The sequence below is a fragment of the Brassica rapa genome, chromosome A04 (assembly GCF_000309985.2).
Source record: "Brassica rapa cultivar Chiifu-401-42 chromosome A04, CAAS_Brap_v3.01, whole genome shotgun sequence".
NCBI classification, from domain to species: Eukaryota; Viridiplantae; Streptophyta; class Magnoliopsida; order Brassicales; family Brassicaceae; genus Brassica; species Brassica rapa.
In genome coordinates this window covers 4,387,022-4,406,120 of record NC_024798.2, presented here as the reverse complement: position 1 = coordinate 4,406,120, position 19,099 = coordinate 4,387,022, and the positions used below count along the sequence as shown (strand labels likewise).

The following is a 19,099-nucleotide window of genomic DNA, read 5'->3' as shown; positions in this document are numbered from 1 at the left end:
TCCATTATTCTCTTTTTGTTTGTGAGGTCATATAAACTCTTATTCCCATTCTCTTCTCCGCGCAAAAACTCACGAAACCTCCAAAATTCACCGGGAAAGATATGAGTATGATGTTTACCGGATTTGCAACATATGTGAGTAGAAAAAGATCGGGGCTATGCTGATAGAGGAGATAGGAGCGTCGATGTCAATTACAGCGGCTAGAGCCGTCGATTGAGATCATAATCAGAAAATAAAATAAAAGAAATATTCGCATGATCAAGACTATATCAGACCAAACACAAGGTAATATATTATATGAATGGAACCAAATGCGGTTGAGTAGCAAATTGAGAAGTAAATTGATACCAAATACGAGTGCTACAATTTCTTTCTTTAACAAGTAGTGCTCAAATACTTGCAGGGAATGAGAACAATGATTACATATGAGCAATGAAGGAGGAGAATCAGTTTACAGTAAAGGACCCTTTTGATGAGTTAGATTCATCTCAGATGAAAGCTCCAGTTTTGATTGGGCTGAAAGACCAAGACAAATGTTGATCTCAAATTTTATGTGCAAGAAAGCAATTGAGGTGAATACATAAACTCTTTTTTCAGTAATTTTTTTTTAACTCAAAGATAGAACCCAAGTTTGTGTTGTCGATAGAACCAGCAGAGATTATCCAGAAACTCTGTGTTGTCGATAGAACCAGCAGAGACTATCCAAAAAGATAGAAGAAGATGTGCGTTCAACTTCTTCCACGCTGATCAACAAGAACCCAAGTTTCCATGTAAGCATAAACCCATGGTAGCTGATCATATTAAGCTGACATCGATGAATGCAGACGTTTGTAGAAGAGGACAGATCGTTTGATGCGTTGTTTTATCTGGGTTAGCAGATTGTGAGTACACTTACTGATATTCAAAGTTCACATACTACTTACTAGAAGAGAGAGTGTGATTAGTTTAGTTATCAAGCCATTTCCTTCATAGGGACAGTGGCAGTTTCTCTAAGGTTATTGTGTAGTTGTCATTTCTCTTGCTGATTTTGGAATGATATTGTGTTGTATAGGGCATAGCTGCTATAGTGTCTTGAGATTCTTCGTGGAGAGTGGAGCTAAGGGATGTGAGGTGAGTACACATCCCTATTCTCTAATTGTTTTATTTCTTCTCCACATAAAAGTCTCAGACATTGTTCTTTTGAAATGCTTACTCAGGTCATTGTAACTAGAAAGCTTCGTGCAGCACGTGCCAAATCCATGAAATTCAAGAACGGTTACATGGTTTGCTCTGGTCAACCAGTCAAACATGTTCTGCTGAGACAGGTGAAAGTTTCGAAACATTAACAACTTCGATCCTTGGAAACATTAACACATCTATATACATTATCCTCTAACTTTTGGCAGTTGCATCCATGGAAAAAATAATAGTTAATCCCTTGAAAAATTTTGATGCTAGAGTTCTGTGCTTTTTACCTATTACAGATTGGCGAAGTACCGAAACTTACGTCTGGTTGCTCAGAATTTATCAATTCTGCGGAGAATATTCTGGAGAAAAGAAGATGAACCAAGCTTAGCATTCTTCTTGACATGCTTCAGATTCTTCAGCTTATGGACACGTAAGCTACTAGACCTTGTGCTTAAAGTTTTGAAATCTGATCCCCGTCAATCTCTTCTCATGCCTTTTAATGCTAGAATTGAAACACTAAGTAACTTCTAAATGCTCTACGTAATGAATTGTATGATTGTATCTTTATCAGATGGGTGGGTAACGGAAACTTTGACGAAGTGCTTGCAACAATGCATCCCAAGTGAGTTTTTGATTTGTTATGTTTCTCATCAATTTTTATCCCCTCTGGATGCTTAAGGCTGGAAACTTCAAGCTTTAGCTCTTATGAATTAATCTTCTCTCCATGTCAGGATTGCCTGTTATCTAAGCACTTGCAGCGGAGGTTAGAATAACAACTCAATCACTTCTATCACAGCTTCTCCAGAAACTGCGCTCAAATATACAGGTTTCTTGTGAATATGGTTTGTTTGTATTCGGTGAACTTTGGTTATGCTTGCAATCTAGGAGTCTTGCAAGGCTTTGGTGTTGAGGTTTTGCAACAAAATGTCTGGTCTTTTGTCTCATACACTGGATGCAACAGGAAGCCAGACAAACCAGGCACTTCTCTCTGTTTGAACCGCTTTGTTAATCACAATGTGACCGGTGTGATAAAGTAAGAGGTTTTGATACTAATAGATAATTATATATGATTATTAGAGAGACTATTTTTGTCATTGGCGTTCACTATCTTCATATTGCTATCTTCAAATGCATTTTAGAGATACTAAAGTGCTTCATTATATTATAGATTTAAATATATACAAACTATATGTATGATTTCTTTTTCACTCTCTTTTCATATATTCAAAATTCTTTACCTCTAAAATTTTGTCAAGATATTGAACTTACATGAAAGATGCGTTGTAAATATAGCTTTTGGCCAAAAGAAATCATCAAAAAAAACATTAATAAAAGGATAACAAGATCACTACCTACTTCCCAAGTTCAAAAACTTTGTAAGTTCTTTAGGGCAAATTTATCAAATGATATTGCATAGGGCAGACAAATTTATCAAACTTTGTAAGTTCTTTGTATAAACTAAAAAGAAAAATACATCACCACATTATCCGCCCGTAGGGCGGACATGGACCTAGTTCTAGTAATTGCTTGCTACGTATTCATGTAAGCACAATAGCTATTTAAAAACAAAATATTTAGTTTTTATTTCCAACCAACAAAAAAAAAAGACAAGATAACGGCAAATGTGATCAACTTAACAACTAGATCAACTATATCGTCAATCAAATTCTCCAAAACAAACTTAAATAACTACTCACATTTTAGATCCGTTTTATTGGGAGTATATGCTTATTGGATCCGGTTTTGATGATTGAAGTGTTAAACTATACATCGCCAGAAGCATGCCCAAATCTAATCCCCTCGATAAGGAATGGGAATCGCTTCCAAAGGAACAGCTTTCTTCAATGTAATACCAATCTTTTCTCCCATATCCATTTCTTCTCCCTTGAGGCCATCAGCTAAGGCCCAATCAAACGATCTCACCATAGACCCAATCGCCAACGGCAACACCCGTGACGCCAAAGGCAAAGCCGGACACATCCTTCGTCCCGACCCGAACGGTAAGAACTCGTAATCTTGTCCTTTGAAGTCTCTTGGATTCGGGTCGGTTATAAATCTCTCGGGTTTGAACATATTCGGGTCCACCCATGTTGCAGGGTCACGACCAATGGCCCAAACATTGACCAAGACTTGTGTTTCTTTAGGGATAGTGTATTTGTCGAAGATGTGACAAGTGGACATGGCCTTGTGTGGGACCAGGAAAGGAAGAGGTGGATGAAGCCTTAGGGTTTCCATGATGACCGCCGAGAGATACGGAAGGTTCGGGAGGTCTTCCTCTTGGAGTTTCTGGTTCGGGGACTTGAAGTAGGTTCGGAGTAGGTTTTGAAGTTTGGTTAGGGTTCTTGGGTTGTGTAGTAGCTCAGCTAATGCCCACTCCAACGTGCTCGTTGTTGTGTCCGTCCCCGCCGTAAACATTTCCTATCAATTCAAACATTGAATAAACGTTACGTTTAGTCATACATTAAACAAAATATGAATATATTACTTACGAAAACAAATTTAAAATAATAGAATAACCGTTAGAAGTAAAAATAAATATATACTTACGAAAACAGTAACGTTGATATCTCTTGCAGAGAACCTAGCAGGTTCTTCGTCAACTCCATCGCCACCGCGAAACCCGAGAAGAACATCTAAGTAATCCTTCGTTTTCTCATCGCTCCTTTCTCTCTCCCTAACCTCAGCTCTTTCTTTGATAAACTCTCCGGCGATCTCAAACGCGCGTTCCACGTGAAACTGCGTTTTTCTTCTGATGCCTTGTGGGTCAATAAACCTTAGGAGTGGAAAGAAATCGGCAACGTTGGGTTTTCCAGCGAACTCCATCACTTTTCCGGTGTGGTATAAAAACTCGGAGCCTCTTTTTGAATCGGGATCAAGCAAATCTCTTGAGAACATAAGGTTTCCTATGAGGTTAAATGCCATCAAGAAGAAATATCTCCCCACGTCGATAGTTTTTGTACCTGATACATATGTAAAATATAAATGGTCCACGTTTTAGTATTAGTTTCATGATGAATATTTAAATATTTTAGGGTTTCTTTACTAAACTTTTGAAACAATAAAATCCTATCAAGAAATCACTTGAATTTGACTAAAAACCTACATAGTTGAATATCATATTTTCTTGAAGTGAATGAGACTTTATACAATGTAAAATAGTATTACTTGATATATGTAAATTATGAATAGTATTTTATTATTATAGTTTCATGATATAAATTTTGAATGTTTTGGGGTTTCTTTACTAAACTTTTGAAACCTTAAATGCTAACAAGAGATCACTTGAATTACTATTATTTTGAATCAAAAGCCTATTCTATCACTCAACCTAAAAAATTATATAGTTAAATATAATATTTTCTTGAAGCGAATGTGACTCTATAATGTAAAATAGCATTACTTGATATCCTCTCTAGACATTATTTAAGAATATAAATTATTAGCAATTAATAATATAATTACTATTTATTATACATAAGAGTTTAATTTAATGACCCTTAGTTTAATTGTTTTTTTTTAATTCTCACCAAAAAAGATTGACATAACTTTGAAAATTTGTGATATGGCATCACTTAATTGTGATATGTATAATTTCCTTTATAAATGTTCATTTTAGCAAAAATAAGTAAATATGGTAATACTAATAACTAATAACTCGTAAATCAACCATGAAAGTAAATTTTCTTTACAAAAAATGGGAGGCTTGGATGGTGAGCAAAAACCCTTTTGGAACTTCAACTCTTACATAAAGGTCGAGACCTATGAAACCCCACTGAGCTTCCGGTGCCTATGAGTCGCCGGCTCATTCTTCAACATGCACGCTCTATGATTCGTTTTGTTAGCAAGTTTATTAATAGAGATTAATCGTTTATTTCCAATGTAGATCCAACTTTCTATTCACTCGTGGGATCCGGGCAGTCCGCATGTTCACCAATCATTGATGGTTACAAAAAATGTCATTTTTAAATGTAATAATGACTAATTATTATTTCTATATCTGATATTTGGTTTAAGTATATATATTTTAGGAGCAAAGTTTGTCAGCTACACGAAGTATGCTCTAATACGGTAAAAATCATCCAAAGTATTAGAATATGTCAATAACTACATCATGTTTATGTTAATATATGCCATATATACGAACTTAAATTTAATATGGTAGCAACATCATAATCTGGTTTAATTGAATTTAGAATTAGTTATTGAGATCATTTTGTAATTTTATAAACATGCACCTCTATTAATAAAACCTGACCTAAACCCATAAACCGACCCGACATAAATATTCTTTCCTTACTCGATTTAGTTAGGGTTCTAAAGGAAAAAAATAGGGGTTTCGAAAAGAAAGAAATTTAGAGAGATTTGAGGGACAGAGAGAGCCTCTTTCTTCGATTGACACTCTAACTTCGATTAAATCCAAGTAAACAATTAAGGGTTCACAGTTGCTTACTTCATCGTGTTCTTCGATTCAACAGTCTGTCTTTGTTTCTCAAACCTGAAATCGATTCTCTCTCTCTGTTACCTTATCATGACCCTGGAATCGACTCTCTCTCTCTCTCTCTCTCTCTCTCTCTCTCTCTCTCTCTCTCTCTCTCTCTCTCTCTCTCTCTCTCTCTCTCTCTCTCTCTCTCTCTCTCTCTCTCTCTCTCTCTCTCTCTCTCTCTCTCTTTCTCTCTGTCTATATTATGAAGAAATTGAATCTCTCTCTGTCCTCTTAAATCTCTCTCAGTCTCTCTTTTCGAAATCCCTATTTTTTTCCTTTAAAACCCTAACTAAATTGATTTGGGGAAAGAATAGTTATGTTGGGTCAGGATTATGGGTTGGGTCGGGTCGGGGTTTGTTATTAGGGTTTAGGTTTATAAAATTACAGAATGACCCCAATAACTAAGTTTAGAATAAATTAAACTTGATTATGATGTTGCCACCATATTAAATTTAACTTTGTATATGTGGCATGTATTAACATAAACATGGTGTAATTATTAACATATTCTAATACTTTGGATGGTTTCCACCATATTAGAATATACTTCGTGTAACTGACAAACATTTTTCCTATATTTTATAAAAATTATTTGTAAGTGTGCCTTACAAATATAAAACTAAAAAATATTAATCAAATAAATTTTCTGTTGAATATTTAATTGGCTAAAATTTTATTTAAATTTATCGGTTCATTAAGTAAATTAACAAATTTATTTTACCAGTTTTAAAAAATTATAATAAAATATACCAAAATCCAGAATTTATTAAACATATATATATATATATAAATTTAAAACTAGGGGATAACACACATATTTAAATAAATATTTATGATAATATAAATAAATTTTTATTCTTAGGAAATATAAATATAATTATATTGAAGTTTAAATAAAATAAAATTAAAATAATTAAACTAAATAAAAAGAAACAAGATTACATATAATTACATTTATGATTTTTTTTTGGTCAAATCCATAAAATTAAAATATAGAAATAACAATACTAAAATGTAAACAAAACAAACTAAAACAAATTATATTTAAAATTATTATTTCAGCGCATCGTGCAAGAAAACTCATAGTATGTAAATTACATAAGTAGACATTTTATTATTAGTTTCATGATAAGATTTGAATATTTGGGTTTTCAATTAACTAAAATTTTCAAAACCTTAAAATCTTATGAAGAGATGACTATAGTTAGCTAAAAGTCTATATATGGGTGAATATATATAACATTTGCTTGTAGTGAATTGACTCTATACAATGTAAAATAGTATTACTTGGTATATATGTAAATTGTGTATAATACACATTATTATTAGTTTCATGATCAAAATTTTGAATATTTTAGGTTTCTTACCAAAAGTTTTGAAACCTTAAAATCCTATCAAGGATCACTTGAGTTGGACTTAAAGACTATGAGTGAATATATAATATTATTTTCTTATAGTAGATGTGAGACTATACAACGTAAAATAGTATACGCGATGTATCGTACCACTGCACGAGAAATTTAACCAAAATTTATTTACATACCCTTAGTTTATATATCTAATTTAATATGTGCCCCATACTAAATATTACTCTAGATCCGCCACTGACTGCACCCTAGCGTAGCTAACACATAAAAACCACATGAGTCTAAGCACCGTCTCAAACTATGGGCTATGTTAAATCCACCAATTACACATACTATACTAGCCGACGGCCACATATATAGTGGTGATGATTGGTTCGACTGTGGCTATAGAATGTTAGCCGTAAAAGTATAGCTGTAGATAAATTAGTTGTATTTGTAAAGTTGTTACTGTAGATTATTTTTACAGAGACTTTTGCTGTAGTTAAATTTGTTGTAGCTATAAGCTATAGGTTGCAAGTATTTTAAAATAAAATATGTGAAGTATGTGATGTATATATAAATTAATTATTATTTTATCACTTAAAATAATTTTTATTAATATTTTTAAAAATTATCAAACTTTATTGTTATTTAAAATGTGATATGTAATTAATATTAATATTATTTAAAATATTTCAATAATTTAAAAGCACCCAAAATTAGAGTAAAATATTTATAGATGTTTTTTAATATGATTATCTTATTTATTTGATATTATAGATATTTTTTAATTCTACAGTTTTTACAGCCTAAAAATGAAAGATGTAGATTTTTTAACTAAAATACATAAGAAAAATGTTTGCTTTATTTTTTTTTTGTAGTTTTAAAAATAAAGATAAAGCATGATTGGTAAAAATTAATAGAAATTTGATGTAGGCTTTAGCTTTGAAAAATAAAGCTAAAGCATAATTGGTAAAATTTAATGATTTAGAAAAAAATAAAAGTAAAGTAGGTAGATAAAGCCCAACCAATTACCCCCAATATATACTAGATCTCGATCCGCGCAACCGCGCGGATTTTTGTTTTCATTTATTTTTATATAAACATTTTGTTTCGATTCTAAATTGGTATATATTATAATATATATGTATCTATCAATTTTTAAAACATAATAAGTTTACGGTATATTTTTTTCATTGAATAGATTGTTTCAAACTTTCACATGTATTTGTATCTTTTTTATATATATATATTTTGGATTATTATTTCATTATTAAAATCTTAACTATATATATAAAGATTCGTAAAATATTGTTTTGTTATCATAGTCAAAAATATTGTAACATTTCACAAATTTAGAAAGTTTTAAAAAAATTAAAATTTTTTCTTCATAGATTTATATTATCGAGTAAATAATTAAACATTTAGTTTTTGTTTAATTTTTAAAATAAAATATATAGTTTAAAATTTGTTTTCATTGGTTTAATATAGTAAAGATTAATCATTGTTAGATAATATGCTTTTTGTTATTTAAAAAAAATATTTATAATTTTAAAGTTAACATCAACAAATATTTAAATAATTAACATATGGAGGTATAGTATTACACCATTAAATTATATCTACTTAATTTATACTATCTATAAATCCAATGGATCATCTAATGTTTAAATCTAATTATTGATAGTCCAATAAATATTTCTGGTATGTTCAAATTTTAAATGATAAGATTAGAGATTAGATGTAACATGAATTTCTAGGAATATGTCTATTATGTCTATTTTTTAAAAAAATTACACATGAATCAAATTTATGACTTCTGTTTTAATATATAAGACTAGGTAATAACCCGCGCCTTGCGCGGGATGTGATTATTAGTTTCGTTATTTTTAATAAAAAAGACAATAAATGTGTTTAATCTGGATATTGGTTAGGTTTTACGTTTTTTTGTTTTTAATCTTCTAAAATATAACTATTATTTTAAATTAATATTCATTTTAGTTTATTCGGTTAAAACATTTGATTTTTTGGTTTTTTCGGATAAAAACCTAAAATTAATATTATATGTTTATTTTCATATTATGAAGTTTAGATAGTTGTCATGTCGAACCAATAGTTTCATATTATAGTTTTTAAACAGATAATAGTTTAAGAAAAAGAAAAGAAAATTATTAAGACAAATCATTTCACTACAATTTGGTCGGTAGTGAAAGAAACATTAAGAAAAAATATTTCAACTTTCAAAAAAATTAGATACTTCAGCTGTGGTGAATACTTAGTTATAAGATGCTCACATCAAGGTGCACATGTATGTTTATGTAAAAAGTATATAAAAATAGTTGAAAAATATATAAAGATATTGTTAATTAATATTAAATGACATTTTTGTTCAGAATAATACATGAAAGATAAAATTAAAATTTATTTAAAATAAAAAAGACCTTGACATTAGTCATTTTTTCATCAAAAGAAAATAAAATTATATTCGTAAAGGGATATTTAAATATGTATTTCTAATATATAAGGGATATTTAACGAGTTGACTTTGCATATATTTCTTTTAATAGAAATTTTTTAAAATAACATTAGTCATATAATTTGCATGTTCATAAACTTTGTCCTAAATTCAAATTCGAAGATGGCCGTAATACCGAAACAAGAGTACCGAGCTGTGAAAACTACTGTGTTCCATCTATATTTGTAAATTGTAATAAAAACCTTTGATTGTATATTATTAATACAACGTACCGTTTTGACCGCCCTCCTCCACGAACCTAAGCATCTGATCGACGCACCTAGAGCGTACGTCACTCATAGCATCAAGACGGCGCGTGACAAAGAACTGAGTGGTACAGAGCCGACGCAGCATCCGCCAATACGGACCGTACTGAGCCGTGATCAGCGAGCCATCACTACTCTTCCCTCCTTTCATCGCCTCATAAATCTTCCGACCAGCCAAAGCTGCGTCGTGCTTCTTCAAAATCTCCCGAGCCACTTCGCTCGAAGAGATCACAACCGTCAGCATCGAGCCGAGCCGCAAAGTCATGATAGGTCCGTGACGCCGCGAAAGATTAGTCAATGAGTGGTGCGGCGGTAAACCAGCCAGCTGAAACATGTTGCCTATCACTGGCCATGGATTTGGTCCCGGAGGCAGGTTCACACGACGTCGTTTGGTGTGAAAGAGACATGCAACATATATGAGGAGGGTAATGGATGCAAATATTCCGATTAGCTCGTGCATGGTTAATAGTTTGATCATGTTTCTTGTTTTGCTTTGAAAATCTTATACTACAAGACGTCTTTGCTTTATAGGCATCATCAGGTTTCTCGCGTGACACTTAGAAGATAACTGGTAACGTACACAAGGAGAAGGTAATGGATGTAATTAAATTCCGATTAATTAAGTCGTACTCTTCGTTAATTGTTTAATCATTTGCTTTTAGTTTGTTTTATCAAAAGTAGTACGAAACGGTTTGGCTATGCAGGAACCAGATTTTGTGTCATTTAGAAAATACTATAAAGTTGATAATATTGATTGATGTTTTGACAAGTTTGTCGCTACTATGTTAGGAATCTTTATCGAATAATCGATTTGAAACCAAAGAGAAGAAAAAATCGCGTAGAAAATGTGTGTTACGATTAATTTGTAGGCCCATTTAAGCAACCGATGATAACTGCATATTTGACTGGGCCGAAACTAGAAGGGGGCAGTAGACAGAGAGATTGTGTTTTCTTCGAATCCAATTCCGGGTTGTACTTCTTTATAAAGAAACTGTTTTTATTTTATTTTAAAGAGTGCAATAGATTTTGATCCGCCGTTTCAAAATGTGGGTTTATCTTCAAAAAAATGAATATATTCGATATAATTTTTTATCGTGTATCTATATTTAAATGTTAAAATTTTATATTTGTGCAAATTATTACATGTGTAATGTAATGATAAAAATAAATTTGACTATAAAATATGTAAACATGTTTTAGAATATACACAAATATAGGTGATAAAATATGTTATTAAGTTTGAATAAATTCAAGTAGATTTTCTTGTATTTATTAGCATTTTGAGGTATTAACAACGTTAGTTAATAATATCTGCATCCGAAAAACATATATACCATATGAATAAAAAAATACTTTTTTCCTTATTTTGATATCCATATATAAATACTTTGATATAATATAAAATTTAATTTGTTAAATACTAGTTTTAAGGACATAAAAAGTATGGATATAAAAAACAGGGATAGAAAAAGTGGGGACATACATAATATGGAAAAAGGTTTTGTTGACTAGGGAAATATGGATGAGAGAGTTGTGTACATGTTAATGGTATATAAACCCAAATTTGAACATGGTTAAGTACATATTGAGTGTGTGTGGATGGATATTTGTGGACGGTTATTTATAGACGAGTATGCATAAAAAGAATGTAAGTATGTCAATGTGGATGGTTATTTGTGGAAGGTAATTTGTAGACGAAATTACCGCCGCAACACCGCTGTTCGAATCAGAATCAGTCTTATTTGTGTACAGTTGTTTGGTTTTTGCAGCCACAGTATTAGACCAAACATCGAGCCTAAATCAAAAACTTTCATGAATTTTTACGGTTGTACTTTGACTTCATCATCACAAAAGAAATTCCATCGATTTATACATATTCCAACACGTGAAGTACTATTATATTGGAAACAGAAGCACCAAAGGTCTTAAAAACATGTAAGAAGAAAGCTAATACTAAGATAAGAAACCTTCATACCTTCAATAATAAGGAATCCTAGTCTTGGTAGCATTCTGTTCAAGCCGATCGATTGCAACAGCCCTAAAACTATCGACACATACCGAGCTGGTTTGTAAACTTTCTTCTGATGATAATAAGCATACTTGGCACACATTGTGGTTTTACCAGCACCTAAACATTAATAGTCAACACACGTTTCAATACCAGCATTGTTACCATAGACTAACACATACTCATAATCAGATTCTTGGTATTCTTATAATTAATACGAACATAGAAAAGAATCTACTAAAGTTAAAGCTTTACCTCTTTGGTATTCTCGAACCCTAGGACGGATTGATGTAGAATGATGTGACGCCGATGGAACTGGCTGTTGGATTGGCTCCCCACAGAAAACCTTACAACAACACAAAAATGTAAAAATCGATGAGAACACAAACAATTTACCCAAGAACTGATTCCATAAGCTGCAATATAAAGCAGTTAAGCACAAAAACAACATCAACCACACTGGCCCATAATATAACACAGTGCTCCTCCGCCTAAGCCACCATCGGATTAAAAGGCAGGGAAGTTGTGGACTGAATCAAAGCAACGACATATGCTTTTAATACCATTGCTTGTCATTACCAAGAACTAGAAGTAGAGAGAGAAGAAGATGCTTCTTTGGCTCCATCGTCCGGAAAAGCTCCAGTGACGCAGCTGATTGTCAGGTGATGAGAACATGGTTTGCTTATGGCCATATTACATAACAATTCTACAAAAATCTAGTTTTGAGTCGACTCAAGCGAGAGTCATCTCGAGTCATTGGAATCGCCGCAAAAGTCAGATTCTCTCTGTTTAAGGTATTTTCTCTTTTTTTTTTTTGAACGCTGATTTATTATGACATTACATTTATGAGAAAAATTACATAGACAATCGACAATACTACCTGTCTTCAGAAGATCTATGCCTAATTGCATCATCTGAGCCGTCCTATGAAGATCCATTCCTGACCAGATTTACTTGCACCATGTTGAAGATTCCTAAATCTTTTTTTTGTAGTCTGCATTAATAAATCGCTCTTCTCCGGGACTTGAAACCTAGATTTCCTGTAATCTGCAAGAAATTGCATAGTCTGGGATTCAAACCCCATACCTGGGTGTAGAAGCCTTTAAACTTTAACCAATAGGCTACGATGCTTCCACGTTTTCTCTTTCTCTCTCTTTTCTATCAATGTGGAGGAAGAGAGGAGGGTCTCCGAATTAGGGTTCTGAATTAGGCAAATAATTCTAAAATTTAAATCAATAATGTAAACCAAAGATTCAATTTAGGAATAAAAAGTAACGAGCGAGATGTTGGTTTGCATGATAGTATGGACATTCAACAACTAAAATGTGTGTGTTAGTGTTAAGTGGAAAATGACTTATTATGTAATTTTAAAGTCAAAATGTGACTCAGAAGGTAATTTTCTCTATTTTAAAAACTAGTGACTAGTGAGAGAGATATTCTTACCCTCTAACTACACTGTTTTTCGTGAATCATTTGGTATAAAAAATATCATAAATGATAAAGTTCTAAGCAAAAAAAAAAGGCATGGAGCTGAAGATCCATGAATGAAAGAGGCATAAGATGAAAAGGAATCCGGATACCATTAGTTGCATTGTATCCTTCAATGATCCTTTAAATCTTGACTTGATATATTAACAACACGAGCTGATGTTGTGAAGTTTTTAAAAGATAATAAAGTGAGAGTTGTTGGAATTGGGCTGTTTGACGATTCGGTCACAAATAAGACGAAAGCTAATGTCCATCTAGACTCGAGGGAAGATTTGGAGAAAGCTATGAAGCTGACTGGTAGAAGAACATATCCAAGTGCAAATGAAAAACACAATCAAATATTCTTTAAGAGAACAAAAAATCGCTTACATGTATTCTACATCAGTAGTTATGATCATAGACTTCCTGAAAAAGAAATTATCCAGCAAGTCAAAGAAGTTTTTAGGAGCAAAATAGTTGATGCTGCAGTTGTCAAGAAGGTGGTTAGACCTAAGAACCAGGAAACCAGTGATTTGACGGTTTTTGTTACCTCATCATGGATAACATAATCAAATACGGCTGATGTGCTATCTGTGACTACTGTTGGCGATATAAAGGTTGAAGAGTGCATTCCAAAGGATGGTGTCTTCAACCCCTATCTTGATTCTCGGGAATTCTCTAATGGAATGCGTAATTTTAAATTTTTATTTGTCAATCGTATTTTAAATTGGTAATCAAAATGTTAAATTCCTATAAAGAAGATTTTATCTAAGTCGGTGTCAATATTTATCATTTAAATCATATGAAGTTTTTACAATTGAAGATTTTATAACCAAAGCTTAATGTCAACGTGAATAGTTTCTTTGCCTGAAAACACTATTAATGAAATTATGTGGGGTCTACGAAATAATATAAGATGTGAATCTTTTTGATACCAAAGTTACAAGATAAATTTATCAGATTTACATGTGAAAATGGACAAATTGATTTGGACAGTGTCATTCTTTCGGAAAAGGATTTACGAAAAATGATTGAAGATCTCGTAGAATGTCAAGCGTTCAAGATAGAGACTGAATATATTTGTGACATTAGCTAGTTCGAAATTTGTACTTTAGATCTTGTTCTTTTTATTGATATTCTCTATCGGTTGATTCAGTCGGTCCAAAAAACACACACACTTAATGTACATAATTAATTAGCTATTATGTTGTTTGATTCGAGTTTCTAGTGTTTTTTGACTAATGTATAAGATAGCCATAGAATCTATTACTCCACCTGTTCCAATATACATGAAATTTTAGGCTATTGCACAATTATTAAAGCACTTGTTTTTCACCTAAAAATCTTATTAAAATATGAGTTCAAATTTATTCAACTAACTAGTATAATTTCCTGTGCTTCGCACAGTCATGTTTAATGTATAATCAAATGAATATAAAATATTGATTTTTATTTGACAAAACAATAAAAATTATTAGATACTGTGAAAATTAAGCGAAAGCATTTCTCTTGCATAAATACAACTAAATATTAACATACTTTTGTAGATAATTGAAGTCGGTATTTTTTTGTAGTCTTTTCGTTTTTTCATGTATATTTTTGTTTTCTCGTATTACTTTTTTTTTTAATTTTCTTCATTTCCAATGGTAGATTCAGTTTGAAGTATTTGTTATAAGAAAATCTACAAAATTTAGTAACGTTATATTAAAAAAAAGTGTGTCAATCCGACAGTAAAACTGAAGGGTTTCGTAGAGATCTCTTGCACAACTTATCCAACCATTTAGTTCCTGTAAGGAAAGCTTATTGCTTAATCATCGTTTCATCGATTGAAGAACATATTTTACCCTAACAAATATGATTTAGTTCAGTTGTTTCACGAGTGGTGAAGTAAATGGATTTTCAGATCCGATGTTGAGTGTTTTGTGTTTGTTTTTAGAAGAAAACAGAAATTGAAATGCTTTTGTATTGACAACGTTTGTAATTTTTTTGGGTTTTACAACTTTACACTAATCATCATTGGTTGTGGTGTATAACAGGTACATCCAGTTGCGTATTCACATACTGACAGACCCAATAAAGAGATGATTCATTGTCAGAGATGGGGGATGCACTTAAAAGACTGGAGAGCTCTAGCTTGTGGTATTGACCATGAGATATGTTGGATTTAGTGAAAACGAATAAACAAAATAAGTTAACAAGAAGAAGAAGGAGAAGAAACAAGAGAGTTTGATGAACTGATTAGTTTTATGCCCCAGCTGTTGTAATGGAGTTTGAGTCATGTGATGATGATTATAACTACCATAACTGCTACGCTACACAATTTGGGTTTCGGGTTAGAGTAAAGAGCTCATGGTTCAAGCCATGTAGCAAAGAGAAGTACGGTGCTCTGCTGCTGCAGCCTAGGTTTCAAGAGATTAAACGATATGAATCATGTAAGAAATGCAACTCGAACTGGCTGTACTGCTAATGACAAGAATGAGGCAAGTAGATTCTAAGGGTGTAGGGTTCTTGAAGTTTAAAAGGACATGGAACCAAGAGGAAGTGTGTAACTAAGATATATAACGTTTAAAGGACACGGCCCAAGAGGAAATGTTGTACTAGCTCCAGACTCAGATGCTAAGACGATGAAGTTGTACAGGGCTCCTTTGATGGATATTGGGAACAACGTTAACACAAATTTGACTATGTAGAAACAGTTTTCAGCGTTGTTATGTGTTGCCTAATTTGCTGGACGTTGGAAGAGGAGACTACGTGCCTTATTCTACCACTATTTTTGCTGTATGCAGTTGACTATCCCAAAATATTTCTAGCTGATGGTCCATGGAAGAGGAGACTTAAGTAATAGATATAAACGATGCAGACCAACTAAGGAATGTATTCTGGGCTTATGATTTCTCTTAAATTTCTTTGTCCACAACTAAGGAAGAAATGTTTACTTCTAATGAGTTTTTCCTTTGTACACATCTAAAGCATTGACTCCAATCTATGATTTGTCAGTCTCAGTATCATTTGAATTAGTAAATTTTAGAGAAAATGTTTTTTTTTTCAAAAAATTCCAATGAATTCAAAAATAAGAAACATTATATATTTATTTTATAGAATCTACTCAACTACCATTAAAGATTTTAATTCCAAATACAATCATAATCAAGACAAATTTGTGAACTCTAACAAAATAATTAGTGAAAATAACATTTATAATTAAAATATATTTATACAAATGCTCATTCAAATTTAAGAAGTTTTGAAATTATTTTGAATTTATCATCCCGCCGTATGGTGGGTTAACCCTAGAATTTCTATAAGATTAGGAAAAAAAAAGCTAACCTGAGGCTCGGTTTGATCTAGAGAGTAAACGTGAATCTTTGTTTCTACCACCGCTTCTTACGCTCTATTTTTGCCTTCTAGTTATCACCACACTTTCTTATTTTTTTGTTACTTGTAGTGCTTCTCAAGTATGTTAGGAGCCTTGTAAGTCTGGTTTAAGGTGAGCTTCTAGCTTTCCTTCATCTATTTATCACCACATCCAATAAACATTTCCTAGCAAATCAAGATTAATTTAATATATTTTAAAAATTGATCACACGAATTGCTTTCATAAGGATAAATATTAAAAGTAGGTTAGAGGAAATAAGGATTCATGGAAAATCAACATGATGCAAATTAAGATTGAAGTATTGAAGAATTTGGGTGTTGTATTTAGACACTAACTTGTATTTTACTCTTCAGCTGCCTTTGCACTAAGCTTCCCATAAAACTTGTGTTTTTTTTTTGAAACTTAAAAATTGTGTTTTTTTAATCATTGAAAAGAATTTCTCTGGAAGAATATCATCAGAAGCCATCGCTTTACCTGGTTAGAAAATGAAATTTCATCACTCTTTAACATGAAGAGTCAAAATGGAGGCATTACGATAATTTTAGAAAGTACCTTGAATGCAGTAAGAGATGAATTTATGACAATAGCATTGTGAGTCAAACCTCCTTCAACAAGAAGAGTAACTGTTACAAAAATCGTGTGATAACGAAGTGGTGTGAGAAATATAAGAAAACTTGAAGAAGAAATTTTTGAGGAGTTCTCTCTCTTAAATCCTCCCAAAAGAAACCTAGCTCCTCTTTGCTGTTAGGGTGGCCGGCGGCGTCTCCATTCCTCTTCCGTCGCCGGTCGCCCCCCCCTCTCCCTTTTATTTTCTTCTTCTCTCTCATCTCTCCTCTCCCTCCTCTCCTTCGGTTCCTTTCTTGGAGTTCTAAGGCTATGCGTCGCCGCGGCTCAGATCTGACGTTTGGCTTCGGATCTCTGGAGAATCGCAGCGGGGGAATGGATGTGAGGCTCCTTTCTGATGGTTCGTGGTGGTGGTGGTCTAGATCTGGGTCAGATCTAGATTTTGGTGGCGGGTTCTCTCTCTTCCTCTGCCTCCTCGTTCTGTCTTCTCGGCTTGGGTGAGTCAATCCGCTAGGCTGGTGACGTTTCTGTGTCTCCGTGGTGGCTGAGAGGCGGTGTCTCTTCTGCTTCTTCAGTGGTCATCGGTGCCGTTGTTTTAAGCCAGTCGATCGGTCTCTCGGGGGTTCGTCGGAGTTGCCATCGGTTCCAGTCAGGTTGGTCTGTTACGGGTTCTCCGTAGCGGGGGCGCATGTGAGGAGGCCAGTCGTTGGACTTGTCAACCACGGCTGTTCTTCTCGGTGGTGGCGCGTGCGGGATTGCAAGTATCAGGGGCTTGATCTAGGGCTTCCTCCTGGCCGCTTTGACTCAAGGCGGAGCTTGTTCTCTCCGTCATCTTGATGCAGGTTCGGTGGTGTGTGGCAGCTTTGGTGGCTCCTTCTCCAAATAAAGCTCCTCCTTGTCTGCGTGGGTGCCTTGGCTACGGGTGAAGGCTTTGATCCGTGAAGGCTGCCAGGCAAGTTGCTTGCATAAGCTGTTCTTGAAAAGCCCTATCATAAAGGACTGATCATCGGGCATACCAAATTCTACCGGGTTCAGTCCTCGGAATCACTGAGGGTTTCATTTTGCAGCAAGTGTTAGTTCAGTTTGTCTTGTATCTTTTGCTTTTGATGCTTAGCTTAGAGTTTTGTTCCCTGCATAGTTAGGATTGAGTGTGTGTTTAGCTTTGATTTATGCATTCTGTTTATTTGTTGCCTCAGTATCTTTCTGTAAAAAAATTAGAAAATGGTAATAACATGTTACCATTGTTACCAAAAAAAAAAATATAAGAAAACTTTTATCTAAATTTTTTATTTTATATAGAAAAATAAATGGATCAGTTACTAAACCAAATTGTTTTTTTGGCTTTGAAACTGCTTTTCTTTTTATTGATTTAAGTTTTTCTTTAGGGCAAATCTCTAAAATAGCACATTTCTAAGTTTATATCACAAAAATAGCACTCAAAAACTAAAATGACCAAAATAGCATTTTATCTTTTGAAAAATTTAAATTTTTTTATTTTTCAAAATTTGAAATCTTATCCCCAAAACCCCACTTCTCAACTCTAAACCCTAAAACCTAAATTCTAAACCCTAAACCCTAAATTTAAAACCCTAAACCCCACCCCTTGAGTGCTATTTTTGTGACTTTTAGCCTTGATTGCTAGTTTGAGAACAAAAACTTGATTTAGTGCTATTTTGGTCTTTTTCTCTTTTCTTTATTTACATTTTTTCTTTAAAATTTTAAATATTATCCATTTGTCAAATTTTTATTGGTGAAATGACTTGTGATTTAATATATAAGAAATTACAGTATAAAATAGACTACAAAATATGATTAGATATGCAAAATTTGATAAAAGCAAAAATTAAACTGAAATATGAAAACATCTTATATTTTGAAACATGAAAAACTTCCTAAACCATTGTGTA

General features: G+C 32.9%; 1 protein-coding gene across 6 annotated transcripts; it reads right to left on the bottom strand.

Moving 5' to 3' along the window:
• Positions 1-1,811: 1,811 nt before the first annotated feature.
• LOC103872159 (cytochrome P450 76A1) lies at positions 1,812-18,720 on the bottom strand. 6 transcript variants are annotated; one of them, XM_033289450.1, is made up of 5 exons: positions 17,181-18,718; positions 16,964-17,102; positions 9,745-16,792; positions 3,715-4,127; positions 1,812-3,585 (listed from the first exon to the last, which is right to left on the bottom strand). In XM_033289450.1, exons 3-5 carry the CDS (start codon positions 10,253-10,255, stop codon positions 2,959-2,961), a joined length of 1,551 nt encoding a protein of 516 aa, XP_033145341.1. In that variant the 5' UTR covers positions 10,256-16,792; positions 16,964-17,102; positions 17,181-18,718; the 3' UTR covers positions 1,812-2,958. The 6 variants fall into 6 exon arrangements, with proteins under 6 accessions (XP_033145341.1, XP_033145340.1, XP_033145337.1 ...); XM_033289449.1 differs by having other exon boundaries at positions 9,745-17,102; positions 17,181-18,720; XM_033289446.1 differs by having other exon boundaries at positions 9,745-11,905; positions 12,041-18,719.
• Between the last annotated feature and the right edge of the window lie 379 nt (positions 18,721-19,099).

Bases quoted from the DNA above. Each gene is read 5' to 3' on its own strand.
- LOC103872159 (XM_009150508.3), bottom strand. From the start codon at position 10,255: ATGATCAAACTATTAACCATGCACGAGCTAATCGGAATATTTGCATCC. The intron at 4,128-9,744 runs GTACGTTGTATT...CATATGTATCAG, and splicing joins GGAGGAGGGCGGTCAAAACG to GTACAAAAACTATCGACGTG. The intron at 3,586-3,714 runs GTAAGTATATAT...TTGAATTGATAG, and splicing joins ATATCAACGTTACTGTTTTC to GAAATGTTTACGGCGGGGAC.